We start from the raw sequence: 15,982 nt of genomic DNA on the forward strand, positions 1-15,982 counted from the left end.
ACTCCCATGATAAGTACACAATATCCACACAACTTTACTATTTCATGCATAATATCAGTATGAAAACATATCATATTACAGAAACAGAAGACGAGTGCTTTAGCTCCCAAATCCCCACTGTTTGAATCCCACTCAGTCCCCTGTGGCTGCTTAGCAACCCCTCTCCAGCACAATATACTCTGAATTAACAGGGTAAAGCGTGACCACTGCCTCCTCAGAACCACGAGTCAAGGGTGCGCTCCCATCATTCTCTCAGCACTGCAGCATAGATGTGTTACAGCATGGCTTCAAAAAATACAACGTACAATCCGAAAAGCAAACATGAGTTGCTGATCAGTGTGAATGCTGCTATGTAGCTGCTCGACACGAGGGCCCTTTTACTCCATAAATAAAACAAACAGGACCATAAGTTGTCCACATGCAGCTCCTGAAATGCTTTTGAATGCATGTTTTGAGCTGGACATGCACACATATGCTCATTTAAATACCTTATATGCAACACTTGTTGTACATGTCATGTCATGTCATATGATGACATGCTTCGTCAAGCCTTCAGTTATTTCTCATCAACTCTCTGCCTAATGGCTTCAGTAAACTGATGGCTCTAGGACAAGTTCACCCTGAACCTCAACAAGAACACATATCACAATCCCCATGTCCTCCTTCTATAATGAAGAAACGATGACTCAGTAATGAGGGTTCATATTTCTGAGTTTCTTTACACTGAGAAAACCGCAAGGAACGTGCACTTTATGGTCGGAAACCGACCTCACATTGATGCGTAACGATCACTTTCAAAACCCATACTTGCGTAAAATTACGAGATAGCAATCAATGTATTGACGTGTACTCTTGAATCACTATTTGGGGAGTATTTTAAAGCCCGAGAGCGGGCTGAGATCTGTCCGTGGTCCTGAAATAGGAAGGGATCCGTTTTCGTATTCAGCCACATTGTTCTGGCTGTTGGAAGTGATACTGCTTGAATGGTTCTGATGCAAAAGAGTGCCACGACTATTGAGATAATTTTAATATTTGAACCGTTGTCTGCGATTAAGGAGTAAATGAGTATCCTGCAGTTCACCAGCTGACTATAGCTGTCACTGCCGAATCTCTGAGCAAGATGGGACCTAACCCATCACCCATCTCTGTGGATAACGCGTCAGCTAAAAGCATTAAATGTAAATGCGAAAGCCTCTTTGAAGACTCAGAAGAAGGGATTAAATCCGCAAAATCTGCATTAGACCCGAATCCTCTCCGCCAGCTGCACGCCGCCCGCAGCTCGACCGCGATTTCACGAATTGGTCCGTTTTATGCCGATCCTCTGTAAATGTCATTTTCCTTTAAGATGATGTAAGACATTACTTCATGGGACGATTTACCCCCCCCCCCCCCCCTCTCCCAGTCTCTCTCTCTCTCTCTTGTTTTTGCTTTTTCTCTGTCGCGCACAGCTTGGAGCAACATCAGGTTTTCTTTACGCTTCTACGCGGAACAAACGTTTCCGCACTCAGCAGTTCGGAGAGATGGCGGGTGTGCACAGGAGTCGCACCTTCACCCTCCTCTCTTTAAGCAACCCACGAGCACGCTTCAGCATCCAGGAGCGACGTTTAGTAGCAGAATGACGGGATGCACGCAACCTCTTCAAATGCCTTTGGACTGATTAAAGCAGACGCCAGACGCAAGACGGTCAACCTTTCGGCAGAACACTTTAGATAAAAGAAGAAGAAAATGTTTCTTTTTTTTACTTTTGGGAAATTTCAGAGAGTGAATTCCATCGCTTTAAAATCCCAGTAATGACCCAACGCAGTGGATGCGTGTAACATGATGCGCTCGCTGCTTACATTCTGTTCAAAAAGGCTACACCGTGTGCAGGCACACTTACGCATGGGGTTAAAGGATATGCTGTGAGCACACCTTGTGATTATTTGTAATGGGACACTGGATACAAGGACTGCAGCTTGATTCAAGAGCTTTGGGTCTGAGGGCGTCAACACCATGCAGATAGACCCCACACTCTGAACTTCTGGGACGTTTGCGCCTCCTTGAGCCTCGGATTTCGTACAATATCTGGGAAAATGGCACTGAGCGAAAACTGCAAAACGCAACCTCCAAAAGAGCAGGTGTCCGTGCAAAATACTCCATCGGATGTCATTGAGCTAAACGTGGGTGGGCAGGTATATTACACTCGCCATGCCACGTTGTCAAGCTTTCCAAATTCGTTACTTGGCAAGCTGTTCTCTAACAAGAAGGGGTCTTCAAATGACCTGTCCCGGGATTTTAGAGGACGTTATTTCATCGACCGAGACGGCTTTCTGTTTCGCTATGTATTAGATTATCTTAGAGATAAGCAAGTTGTCCTCCCAGACCACTTCCCCGAGAGAGGAAGATTGAAAAGAGAGGCGGAATACTTTCAGCTGCCAGATTTGACCAAACTTTTGTCGTCCGAGGATTCCAAACTATTACCAGACGACTTGTACAACAGCGATTTGGATGATGCGTCGCAGGGAAGCGACCAGAGATTTTACCCCTCTTACTCCTCGGACCGCAGGTACGGCTACATCACGGTCGCGTTCAAAGGTGCGTGCGCTGGTGGAGGCAGAGAAAGTCAAATTGATGTCAAGGCGAAAAAGTTGTCGAGGATTTTCATCAGCAGTAGGATTGGATTGGCAAAAGAGGTATTTGGAGACGCCCTGAATGAGAACAGGGACTTGGACAGACCACCGGACCGTTACACCTGCAGGTTTTACCTCAAGTTCAGGCACCTGGAGAGAGCTTTTGACATGCTGTCAGAGAGCGGCTTTCACATTGCGGCCTGCAATTCGTCCCTGACTGCGTCCTCCATCGGTCATTACGCAGATGACAGGGTCTGGTCCAATTACGCACAGTACATCTTCTACCGTGAGTGGAGATTTATTCATTCTTCTTGCTTTCAGGGGTGATGGGAGATAAGCTGGCGGCTTTGACCTCCAGAAATAATTAACATGCAAACAACCAAGTTAAACACACACAAAAAATCCCAAGTGACCCTTTCTCACATAAGCGCAGGCCGTAATAATGGTGTTTCATGCTGACCGGAAAGGGCTCCTAATTCCTATAAATAACCACACATATTTTCACATGCGAGAAAAACACAATTTCTAATGGTTTGGAATTTTAAATGATTTGCAGGTACCTGTTAGCTCACACCAGTCCGGTTCCAGCACATCCTTCTAAAAATTCTTGCATCCTGTTATGGGGCCTGAGATAAGAGGCTAACTTGCCTCGGGCCCTCAGGGGTTTTGAGTCACATTGCTGCTAGATTAAGAAGTACACATGCGTCATGCTTAAACATTATAACTGCTGATGGGTTATGAATAATATAGCACCGGTGGGCTGCAAACAATTCACATGAATGCTGCTCCATTCTCTTGAATCAGCATGGCTTTTCACTTGAAGAAAACTGTTTATTGGTGAATGCCTTAATTAGCTACAAATATGGTTCATTCCACTCTCTGTAGAGAAAGGAGTTGGACCATATGGCTAAAAAGCACTTTGTTCATTATCCTGAAATGCTCCCTATGGAAGATCCCCGTTGGTGGGTCAAGGTTGGAGGCACAGGAGGGTTGGGCTGTTGAAGACGTGACATATGGTTTGCTAATGGTTTACCAATAGTGTTGTTAATACGGGCTAATTATGAAAGAGGGGGCTGCCTGGTCTTGCACATCCAGCCAGGTTGGATTGTCATTGCACTTTCTGGAGCACGGCATATGGTGTGTTCATCCCTATCCCCGAAGAGACACTGCCCTAGGACAAAGACAGTGGAAGGAGGATAGGAAGAAAGCTGTGGGACGGGGGAGAAGCAGCAAGGAAGGACAGAATATTTAAGAAAAAGCACAAAAAACACAAGTTTAAATTTAAGGAAGCAAGCTGAAGGAGAGTGAAGAAGGGAGAGCCAGGCAGGAAAGAGCGGCGGAGAGACGACGGAGTAAAAGTTGCATGAGACCAGGTCATGGGAAGAAAGAACTGAGGCAGAAAGAAGAGAGAGGGAGCAGGGCGCAAAAATAGATTAAAGTAAGTATCAGACAGAAAAGTTCATCTGGTCTGAGGGGGCGGAGAGGGAAGAAAACGGTTTGGTGGTGAGACACGGAAAACGAGGGAGAGATAGGGGGCTTCCATTAAAAGAGAGAAGACAAGGTGAGGGTGAGAGGAAACACACATATAGATAGCGGGCGTTGGGAGACAAAGGCGCAGTCGGGATGATGGATAGACACATCGGGAGCAGACATGCGTGAAAGCCCTGCCTTCACAGCAGCACAGCGGCTCGCATCCACTTTCAAGACAAATACTGTAACCTGATTCTGAATGTGGGACACTGGCTGGCCTAGGGCAGGTAGTCCAAATGCATGTACAAATGCACCTGTGAGGTTGGCACTAAACAGATGTGCACTGTTGTTTTCAGCAGAAGATTTCACTACTGATTGGTGGCAATCTCCACCAATCTAATCCCGGAGAAAGTAAGAAAGTTCAGAGCAGTAAATAAATTGATAGACTTTCTTCCAGCCCGTCAGTTCCTTGGGGTCACCAATGTTGCTCTTCTTGTTAAACGCGTCAGTTGTTTTCAGGCTCCACTTCAATAGTATGGACTCCAGTCAAAGTGCCACAGTAGATATTCCTTACTGTGTGATCGGATGGATTCATCCCATTAAGTTTCTTCTCAGGCTAAAACAAATGGTTCTTACAGGAAAAGGGCACTCTCTGCACGCAAGAGGTGCCCAAGCAGGATTTTCAGTTTTAGCAAACTAAAGTCAACATAAAAAGTAATGATCAATTGTGACGTTATTGAAGTTAGTTATAAAGATGAAAAGGTATTCATAAGGTAAGGTAATTATGACGTACAGCAAGTTAAATTTTAACTTATGCGCATTCTCATGCCATTATGTATTAACAATGATTGATGTGGGTTGCCATGATGATCTTTTTTGGGGTTATTTGTCGAGCAGCCACGCAGTTCGATTGCCATTATAGAGAGATTTAGTTGTTTTCTTATGCAGTGACAAGAAGATTTCTGTAATGATTTACAACTCTAACCACTGAGTTGGCGTCTAGGACTAGTTTTCTCATTGCTTATCCTCTCTGGGGGGAAAGAGGAGCTTGTTGGCCAATTAAAAAGCAATCTGTGATCCCAAAATATGTCCAATGTCATGTGGGATAGAGATGCAATTAGGAAGATAAATGCTTACCTACTTTCAAGGCAAACTTAAGTCCTATTTCAACATATAGATGGAAATTGTTCGTCGTCAGGGACACAACCTCATCATAGCCTGCTTTGACGTTACCTCGTCCACATCACAGAGGCAGAGCAAATCATCAGTGAACACTGGTACCATCGACGGCATCGAGGAGGATGGTCAGAAGAAAGAAATGCTTGTACCATTATTTCTCACAATGTTTGCAGCACCTTGTGCACTTCATCAGTTCATGTAGACAAACTGGATCACATTGGGAGCACATTTGAGCTTGAACTGCAGATGCAAAGGAAAAAACATCTTTTAGAAATGTCCTGAATTTTAAGATGTCATGGTAATTTTCCAAATAGTCCCTAGCAACTTCATTATTAAGTGATGATAATGCAATTTTGACAAACAAAAAGACTAAACAAGAATTGATGGATTACCCACATTAAGCAAATTGCAGTTCCAATATTGAAAAGCAAAGTTAAGCCATCAATCCCGACATAAAATTCACACAGCCTCCAGTGTGTCCCTTTAAAATAACAAATACAGTTAGAGCAGAGTTCATTTACATTTTTCTAACAGGATTTCAATATTGTCTTCTTCTTTCGCCGGCTCTGCCACTTCTGTGCGCTATAGCTGTAGAGAGCGGGTATAACGGCTCTTACCATTTGATATCCAACACCTTAACGATCTCCCCTCCAGAGACCGTTAATGGCTACTTAGATGGTGCAGCTCACATTGTGGGTATAGGGCCGAGTGTTTCCCAAAGAGTTCCTGTGTGTTAGCATGCGGGAGATCATGAGGTAGTGATGGTGATGGTGCAGGGCTGTACATTATGATAGTAAGTATGTCCCAAGGAATGTGATATATTTTGAATCAATGATGCAGAAATAAAACAGGGATCAGATGCTTAAACATGGAGTTCTCTTTCCTCAGACGTCGCTCTTGAATATCATCTTGACAGGGTGAGGGTCAGGTACGGCCCCTCATCTTTCCTGCAGCCTCTTGAGACTGCATTTAGGGGATGCCAAGAGCTCGGCGTATACTCAGGACACCTCCTTCGCTTTCCCCCCGTCTTGCTTCATCAGTGATTTGGCCTTGAAGGGGTGTGACTCTGGGCCAAGGAAAAAGGCCCGTAGGCAGAGGCTGTTATAGACATTTCAATCCGTCTAAATTGCTTGTTCATCCCCCTGAGGGGGACCTGCTCTGCGGGGCAGCCGCCCTGTGACTCTGCGAGGGGACAGCACCCTCTTGTCATTAACAATTAGCCACTAAAGCTTTCACTCTCGTCACAGAGAGCAGGTCACTCTTTGTGGGAGTGAGAGTGTCCTTGAGTTATCATGTAAAACTTGTTGGGTCACGCAGTCTATTTCTTGCCAGCTCTCTCTCATCACTGCCGGAAGAGGTAATTAATATTGACAAATCCAATTGTATGCAAATATTACAGATATTATTATGCCATGCAAGATGATGGCTGTAGCCAAACTGCTGAAGTGATACTTTTGTAGCAAATAGGACTTGGTGAAATGGATTTCCATCACCCTGTGAGGACTGTCACTGCTTTTTCAAGACAAGTCTTTCTCACTGCTGTAAGGACACGCTGCCCTAATTTGTGAGCTAACAAGCATGTAAACTACACTCCTCCTGAGGCGGATGCAAAATAAAAAATGTTTGTGGGAGCTGGAGAATACAACAGTGTGTCTAACATCAGAGTTTCTCCTTCTCCTGCTGCTTTTACTCCATGATTTAAACTGCCAGAGAATACTAACCCCTAAAAAAGTACTTTTCCAAGACCCTAAATTCCATCAGAATCTAGGCCAGAGAACATTACAGCGGACCGCTGTGCGAGCTGGACGAATTGGTCTTATTGTGCAGACAAAGTAAGTCTCCTTATTGGTAAAATGATGGTAAATTAGGGTTGTAGCTGGTTGTCGACATCACTATGGTTACAGAGAGGTGGTGTATGTGTTTTAACGTTTTATCTCATAATTTCTTCTTTCTGTCCCTTCATTTATTTATAGTGTGGAAATAGGCTTCCATAGTTCTGTGCATGTGTAACCAAAGGGTGGATCCTCAGTGAGGTGGTGTGTATGCGCCACAGTAGTTGACAACTGAAATTAATTTAAAATACAATTTATTCCACTCTGAATTGCAAACTACGTTTAAAAACAGAGTGGCGCACCTGCCGTCAATTCCGGGATGCACCCGTTGACCCTAATGAGATGCACCATTAGACACTCACTTATAAATAAAACCACATCTGCAATACTACATTAACCACCACTACACAAATAATCAAAACATGGAAACAATAAAAAGGAATAATAAAAATGGAAGTAAAAGCATGCAGATGCAAAAATCTAAAAATGACTGTATAATTAAAACAAAGTGGTGTCTAACGGTTACACGTGCACCACTGTCAAAAGCAGCAGCTACCATGGTGACTGGCCCGGCCCGCTTATTGTCAAAAAGAAAAACTGCGAGCGAGCGAGCAATCAACTCGCAAGCAAGCAGGTTCAAGTTTCAAGAGCGAGCAAATTAAAAATTTTAAAATCTTTTGCCGGCGACTGTTTGATTTGCATGCACGCAAGGATCTCATCACGCTCTCGGATTTTGACACTGATTTGCCTTCATAAGTTTTGTGTTGAAGTTATTTTCTTTGATTTAGATTGAGGCCACAGTTGACATCAAAAGCAAACAGCTTTGGGTCACTCAAGTGCAAATCTGAAATAAATCGCGTTATGGCTCCTGGGTATGTGCAATAACAAAATGAAATTTCTGAGTGATGAGCGTTTCTCCTCCCTATATTTCTTTTTTGCCTCTCTGGAATACATGACTGAAGCACAGAGCTGCTCAACCGTGAGAAAAATAATTCTCACACATCCTTAATCAGGGATGGACAAAAATACATAAAAATGTATTGTGATACAAAATACCCCTCAAAAATCAAATACAAAATACTGGTGCCAGAACATGTAACAAAATACAAAAATGTATTTTAAATTTATTTAGCTTTTCTGTTTTCTCACAATTTGGTATAGCAGAGCATTCCGGTTTTCTTCACTGACAGGAGGACTCAAAGGATTAAAATACAGGTTGCAGTTAAACAAAATAAGCTTTATTTTAACTAAACTCTCAAATAGTGGAAAACAGGGACAAAGGTAAACCAACTTTCATAATGTGCCTTAAATGAAATGCATTGAATATTTAATGTTTTTGTCATAGTCTGGGTGCATAGCCTAAACTCTGAACTATATTATCTGCCAGTAATTGATATATATGACATTCACATTATTATGACATTCACATTGAGAAGATACAGAATAACTTGTAATACAAGATTAGATGGTCAGACGTCTCTTGGTAAGGTTATCATGATTATACAAGCTCACAATCTCCCCCAACCTATAGCTAGATAGTCGAAAGTTAACTCGTTACTGTGGGGCGACTGTGGCGCGTGGAGTAGCTGACAGCAGCAGGGTTAGTGGTTCAAACCTCAGTAGCTGCGTGCCTCATGTCAAAGTGTCCCTTGGCAAGACTCCTAACCCCTAACTGCTGGTCTCCTGTACAGCAGCACACTGCTCCCACGGTGTGAGATTGGTTAAATGCAGAGAAAATTAATCATAATCAAGGATACTTTCTTCTTCTTCTAAACACAGGCCTAGCCTAGACAGCGTGCTAGCGCCATTAGCATGTTAGCGCTGATCGCTAGCTTGATATTCTAACCATCACCATGTATATAGATTAGGATATGTAGTCAGACCCAGACATAAGTTATACATCAATTAGTTGACATCTTGATAGACAATCTGCTGAACTTGAATATCTGAATACTGAACTTGTGAACTGTTTCTTAATTTGTGGAGAAAGTATTTTGAGTATTTTAAATAAAAGATTACTCCACTCCAAAGTATTTTGTTAAAAATGACATTATATTTTTTATTGGCTCTATTAAATACAAATGACTAAATACTTTGAAATCCATATTTCAAATACAAGTAATAGAAATACTGTCCATCTCTGCCCTTGATGAATCTGTTTAGAGGCACAGAAATAAAACCTCACTATGTCTAGCAGGAAAGCCACTGACATTTAAATCTGTTTGTTAGAGCCCTGTGCCTTCAACCCCTATCATGTCCTACTTTCTGCCATTTAAAACCTCTCAGCACATAACAATGTTTAATTTTAATCCAATATCCGATCTGACCTCTCACAGGCACGAAACAAACATCATTAGAGATGGAGAGGGGTTTAAGGATACCCCTCGTAACATGCCAGCATACCTCTGAACTCCACTCCCTCTCTCTGGGTTATTTATGAGAAGTGCAGTCTGGTCTAAGGACCAGCCCCAGTCTTTTAATGTAGTTGGAATATGATCCACGAGACAGGCTGTAGATACCTGAAAAAAACACAATGCAATCAATGGCTTCCCTGAAAAGATACCAAAGGGTATTGCACACACCCACTTGTTTAAACGTGCCAGAGAAGGACTGCATTTCCTGACAAGGCTCTTAGTCGTTTCCTGTCTTGGCTCGGAAGGGGACATCAAAGCCTGACACCAAACCACTTTTGTCCAAAACACAGTTTGCGGTCTTGTTCCGACACACAGAGATTTCTTTACAAGCTATATACCGGTCTGTGCACGTTTTACAAATGATTGCATAAAACAGAATACAAGCCCGGGTCCTTCTCAGCCTCATCAGAGGCTTTAATGCAGAGGCCCTGCATTGCCTAAACATTTGATGACGCTATTATTGGGTGTTGGCTAGTTTCCTAAACGGGATGCCCCTCTGGTCTACAGCAACCATCCATTTAGAAACAATGCTCTGCCTGATCTTCCGCACTAAAGCGCCTGCATCCATTTGCCTGGTGCTTGTCGTCGCCTGGATTCAGCTTGATTCCTTTTCTGAGGGAGGAAACTGGTGCACTGATTGGCCCCTTTCCTCATGGATTAGCCATTAAAAAGCTGTTAGTGACTCTCTTACTATCAGCTTAACACAATCATCGCGTTAGAGATAAGGTCATTATTACAGTGGGTGCAGAGAGGTTAAAAACCCCCTTCAACTCTGTTTAGCCTAAATTGATGCAAGCACTGGGAGGAGGTAATGGACAAATGTATTATTCGCTTTGAGATATGTTTTCCTTTGAGTCTCTATCGTCACATTGAGGCATTAAGATGTATTAGCGGCCTGTCTGCAACAGAATATTTATCATATTCTGTTGTTTGTATTACAGTGAGGACAGCAGATTTTCAATGCCGGCCGGCATCATAGCTCAGTATTTTTGGTTCAAAATAAGCAATGTGGTAGAATGTGAGACAATCCAAGAATTAGGTTGGAGAGGCAGAATGTAGGCTACTGAAAATCTTCTTTTACTTGGTTGAGTGACTGTGTAGACTTCCAGACGGTAGGTCAGGACACCAGCGGGTACATCTGTTTAACTGACCCAGTTCTGTTACCAAACCGGGAAGAATTATACTTTGTCAACTCGCCTTTTCTACTTTGCTGCCTCACTAAAGATACAACAGTTATAATGAGAAACTGCGACGGCTAAGCAAATAGTTTTGGCTCTGAGGCAAGCTTTGCTTGGGGAAATGAGAAAGGGAGTCGTACTGAACTGCACTGAGCTCTGGCCTCTCGTTATCGGAAAAAGCAATATGCACAGCCCACAAGCCTCCTTGAAATTTAGCAATTAAATGTCAAAGCCAATAACATTCATGTTGTTACGTTTGTACTCCCCTAAATAACTCCACCACACACATTCATTTGATGATTGTTTAGATATATTTGTATGGAACTGCCGTGTGGGCGTTTGTCAGCATTTCCTTGATCAGTGCAACTATTTCTTTTGATCACAGCTTGAACCTGTCACCATACAGACAGCTGGCACATTAGTTTACAGTGCATTACTCCATAACAGAGCGTCTTACTGCAAAGGAATATGTACTGCGTGTGTTCAAAACAAGGGACAAATGTGTCTCTGTCTTCTGTTTCCTAGGTGGGCCCTCAAGGTGGTCGTCCTCCCACTGTGAATGCTGCTGCAAGAGCCACAAAAGCGAGCGTGAAGGAGAGAGCGGCACTTCCTTCAACGAGCTCTCCACTTCCTGTTCTGAGACCCAGTCGGAGGCCAGTTCCCCGCAAGGGACCGTAATCTGTGGCCCCGTCAGCCGGCGCTCCAATATCCAGACGCTGGACCGCCCCATGCCCAAAGGATCAGCTCACATGCTGCATCAGGCGGAGATGCGCCGCAAGACTGACATGCTCCGAGTCAGAACCTTCGGGGTCCGAGATCGAGAGGCAGCGAAGAGGAAAGCTCACAAGCAGAAGATGACTCCAGCGCAGGAGCTGGAGAAATGCATCCAGGACTTCCGGCGCATCAGGATTCCTGATCGCTTTCCAGAGAGGAAGTACATGTGGCAATCCGAGCTCCTGAGAAAGTACCGTCTCTGAATGGGTGTTAAAAAGAAGGTGATAGTTGTCATCGTGTCACCATCGATGGAGTGCATTAACTGCATAGGCAATAGACTGCACCTTCTAATGCACATACTGTATTTGAAAAAAAACAAAAAGGACCCTTTCCCGCCAGCATGATTAGCCGAGCACACACAGCACAGAGCCGTGGGACACATTGATTTTCTAAGTAGGCACATTGTTGTGTGTAATAAGCACATGTGTAAATCAGGTGACTCCTGTTGGGGATTACATCACTAACCCTGTTCTCTCTTCAGAGAATACACAACTATATCACTATTCAAGCAACAAAGCAACCTCAGGGGCAACATTGTTTCAATTCATCAACCTGTCTCACACTCTATGTGCAAATGTCCACACTAGCTGGTTTTCAAAAATGGATGTACCAAAATGGTGCTGTGAGTTGGCGAATATGGAATATCACTGTAGTCCACCAATAACACACACTGCATACTCATAGTAGGCTTTGATATTTGATATTGGCACTGCATGTCATCTCACCCTTAGCATAATTATGCACTATGAAACAAACTTAAAATTCACTGTTTTGTGTGATGAGTAAAAATATTCCAACTGGGGCTAACTTAAAGGAAAGCACTGCCTAGATCTTCTTGCCATTGTAAAATTGTGTCCATTGTTGTCATTGTGTGTTGAATAGATGATGTTCTGTAGGTAGAGTGTATGCTTATGGCTATTTGACGTGATTGTACGTGTGCAAAAAAGCTAATAAATGGGTTCAAATTGTATTTATTCTTAGTAGGTCTGCAGCCGTGGTCAACCTTGTAATCTTCAGTAGGCTACAATTAGAATGAACATGGAAATTACAGTTTCTTTTCAATCTTATTCTTATAATTGGCCTGTCAACCAACCTCACCCAGCAATAGTCCAATGACAGACGTATCTGCCATATCAAAAAGGCCTGACAAGCTTTAACCATGGCTTTCTTGAACCTACATTTACAAGTGATCTTCATAGAGCTATAATTAGAGCAATACTCCAAAGAGAGAAGAAAAGATCAAGACAGCAAGGAACGGATTATATTGTGTATGTGTGTTCACTATATTCATCTGCTCAAGCTGTCTGAGGTAACACAGTGTTAGGCACCATATTTTTACATGTTACAGAAAGAAAAAAGCAGGCATAAATAATAAAATCAATATTTCTCTGGTCTGAGGGGACAGGGGTCGTCATGTTAGCACAATCATTTGGATTAATACCATTCATACTTTCCACACTGTGCTGAAAAGAAAAGTGTCTTGCTTCGTAGTGGACCCACCATCAGCATCATCAGCCTGCCAACCCCACACAAAACTGGCCTCATTGAAGAAGTGAAATAGATCCCTCCTTGTTGACATTTCAATGTGTGTCTCATCCTCTTGGAAATATTTCAAAGAAACAGGAAGAGAACCATAACTGTGCATCACAAGCCCCATTTTTGGAGAGCACTATTTTTAGCCAACGGATTTCTGCAGTGTGGTCACGTCGCTTCCATAAGGAGCGAGAGCTTGGGGACCATTTTCCTGCAACGCACCAAAACAGCTCTGTGATGGTAGATAAAGAGCTGCTTCTCGCTTGAGACAGAAACAAGTCATCGCCACGAGTTCAAAGGAAACAGCTTTGATATGGATTTGTGATACATTTTGCTCCATGTGCAGAAATGCATATGACAGTAAAAAGATTGTGCGAAATATAAACCCTGCTACTTTTGCCACTGACGGCATGAATGGAAACTCAAACCTATAAACCTGGTAAGAAATTTCAGCAACCTATATGTTACAAAAAAAAGCCACAAACAAAACTCCTGGGGTGTTTATATGTCTCTATTTAGCTGTTATTGACAAAGAAGAAATATGGGTTAGGATGTGAATGGTCTTCAATATAGTCATAAAAACAGCATTGGATTCTTAGTACAGCAGCAGAGAAAAGGCAAAATCTGGAAGGGGAAGGTGACATAGTGAATTAGTCAGGGATATAGTCGCCTTTCCTTCACTCTGCACCCAAAACCCATATCTCTTTCTCTCAGCCTCCATTGAATAGGAACACAGCATGAAATCTCTCAGTTGGAAATCCAATGCCCCTTTCCTCGTCTTTGAAAAACAGATCCGCTTCGGAGTACCGTTTCGCCTCGCACTCGGCACGTTGTGAATTCTAATACCCAGATGAGAAATCAATGAACCGGTTTTTGCACATCAAATATACGCCAACGTCAAGGCGTGGCCTGACCTGGCCGCGCCCAGGTGACCTTGCTGGCCTATCCCACAGAATCACCTGAAAGCAGCCGTCGCCACTCTGCTTTTCTTACAGATCGATAGCCTCTGATCTTGCCCTGGTCTTACAGTCTTTACCGACGGTCGATAAGAAGCATCCTCCTCCAGGATGCAAAGTAACATTAAATCTTCAATCAAAAAAACATTCGTGCCACCGCTAAACCGCCCTCAATTATCCAGCAAGGTTGCCTGCAGGCCTTGCATTTCCCACAACAGCTTTGTTTGGCACGAGACAGGTCTGACAGCGTGATTACAGACCCTGTGGTAGGAAATTACTGCAAAGCTTGAGAGTGGGAGAATTATCCTGCTTATCAGATATTAGGCAACCAGAGAAGAGTGGTATTCACACATGGAATAATAGAGGCGTGATGTAAAACCGAGCAAACGGGATTTCATTTACTATACGTTGAATATAAGGATTAGGCTCTGTATTATGCAAGATTTAGAAGACTGTACTTCACTTTTGTTTTAACATTATACATTTGAGTGCTATTGTTTCAATGTGGCCGATGTCTGGAAGTACACATCAAGGCAGCACAGGATACTTTCAGCTAGCTCTACATCTGGAATCGAAACCATGCAATTGTTCTTTTTACTATAAATAACTCTTACAGCTCTTACACAGGTTTTGTTTCCTACAGTACGTCTGCATAAATATCCAAGACCCACATGTTTTTCTGCCCACTCATCTAATTTTTGCGTTTCAATACTGCAATTTTCACAAAAAAAGTGCACATAATGATCATGTGCACATGTTTTTGGCTCACTGACAATCTCACGGTGGCTCAAACTGTTTTTGCTAGACGATGGTTGTTGAAATCATTTTTAGGGAAGACAGCAAAATATTGATGTACTTTTCCCATTTGTGTCATATAAATTAATTATTTATTAAAAACATATTGAAAAGACGCTTATGACTGTTAACAGGGTCAATCTCTTATTTTTAAGCCACATTGTGCTCAAAGCTGTGGGTTTTACTAAACCGACTTTGTGCTCTTTCATGAAGTGCCTGCAGGGATCGTAGTTAGAGAAATGGGAGCCAATTTACAGCCCTAGAGAACGTTTGGGGTCTTACTCTGGCCTGATTCTGCCAAGTCCAATGTGTGGAAATACCGATGGAACATATTACAAATGAGTCCAGGGGAATAAATGACAAATCACAGTGAATGTCATCACCGTCACGCCCTGCAGAGAATTGGGAGCAATATCCTGCGTGGTGGGAATACACACACACACACACACATACGCACATATACATACAGATAGAGACACACAGACATATATGGACACAGCACAGGCTCACAGGGAGTTACAAACATGCACATTAAGTCTCTGGACACCACTTCCTTTCATCTCATTCACCTCAATCCAAGTTCAGGCTGTTTGAAAAAACATTATTGTCATTATTTGAGCCATTATTACCAAATTGTTCTCAACTTTAAACCCAGAAAAAGTACACAAAATGTACAGGATGGTTCACCAAAACCACAAGCAAAGAACTTTTTTTTTACATCTAGTGTTATCAAGTCATGTATGAGTTGTCCAAATTTTGAGTCATGTGTCTCTAAGATTTCTGCTGCCAACCCAGTATCACAGAGGCAAATACGTTCGTCAAAGCACTGAAATAATGTATTGAAAAATGCAAAAAAATATCTCTTAAGTTCCCCAGTTGAGCTGGAAAATATTTTTCTGGCTTCTTTAGCTAAAAAACAGTTTAAGGGTGGATTTTTAGATTGATAAGACGGGACGGACTCCTGTAGTGACAGGTGTCAGTCAATAGTGCTGACTTCAGCAGTCATTGAGTCCAGTGAGTCTACCTTTGCACTCCTTTGGCGCCCTATCTCAGCTATCAGCTCACTGCTCCGGCGCCGGCACTGAGGCACAACCATGAGCACACAATCGTTCATCCCCGTAGACATCCGCTGTCAGCATTCCCGCTACTTATATGTCTTATCCATGCGGCTCTCCGCATTCCTCTGGGATCCATCCAGCGTTGCTGTGAGGAGAGGGAGTAATGTGAGGGAGCAACGAGAGG

General features: G+C 42.9%; 1 protein-coding gene across 1 annotated transcript; it reads left to right on the top strand.

Annotated features, from left to right (window-relative positions):
• Positions 1-1,104: 1,104 nt before the first annotated feature.
• LOC120818199 (BTB/POZ domain-containing protein KCTD16) lies at positions 1,105-12,426 on the top strand. Its single transcript, XM_040175084.2, has 2 exons — positions 1,105-2,895; positions 11,208-12,426. Exons 1-2 carry the CDS (start codon positions 2,073-2,075, stop codon positions 11,657-11,659), a joined length of 1,275 nt encoding a protein of 424 aa, XP_040031018.2. The 5' UTR covers positions 1,105-2,072; the 3' UTR covers positions 11,660-12,426.
• The last annotated feature ends 3,556 nt before the right edge of the window (positions 12,427-15,982 follow it).

The sequence above is a fragment of the Gasterosteus aculeatus genome, chromosome 4 (assembly GCF_964276395.1).
Source record: "Gasterosteus aculeatus chromosome 4, fGasAcu3.hap1.1, whole genome shotgun sequence".
Taxonomy (NCBI): domain Eukaryota; kingdom Metazoa; phylum Chordata; class Actinopteri; order Perciformes; family Gasterosteidae; genus Gasterosteus; species Gasterosteus aculeatus.

What these genes read in the sequence shown, in the direction of transcription:
- LOC120818199 (XM_040175084.2), top strand. Translation starts at nt 2,073, where the DNA reads ATGGCACTGAGCGAAAACTGCAAAACGCAACCTCCAAAAGAGCAGGTG. An exon ending in CGCACAGTACATCTTCTACC is followed by an intron (nt 2,896 to 11,207) that starts GTGAGTGGAGAT and finishes TCTGTTTCCTAG; the next exon opens with GTGGGCCCTCAAGGTGGTCG.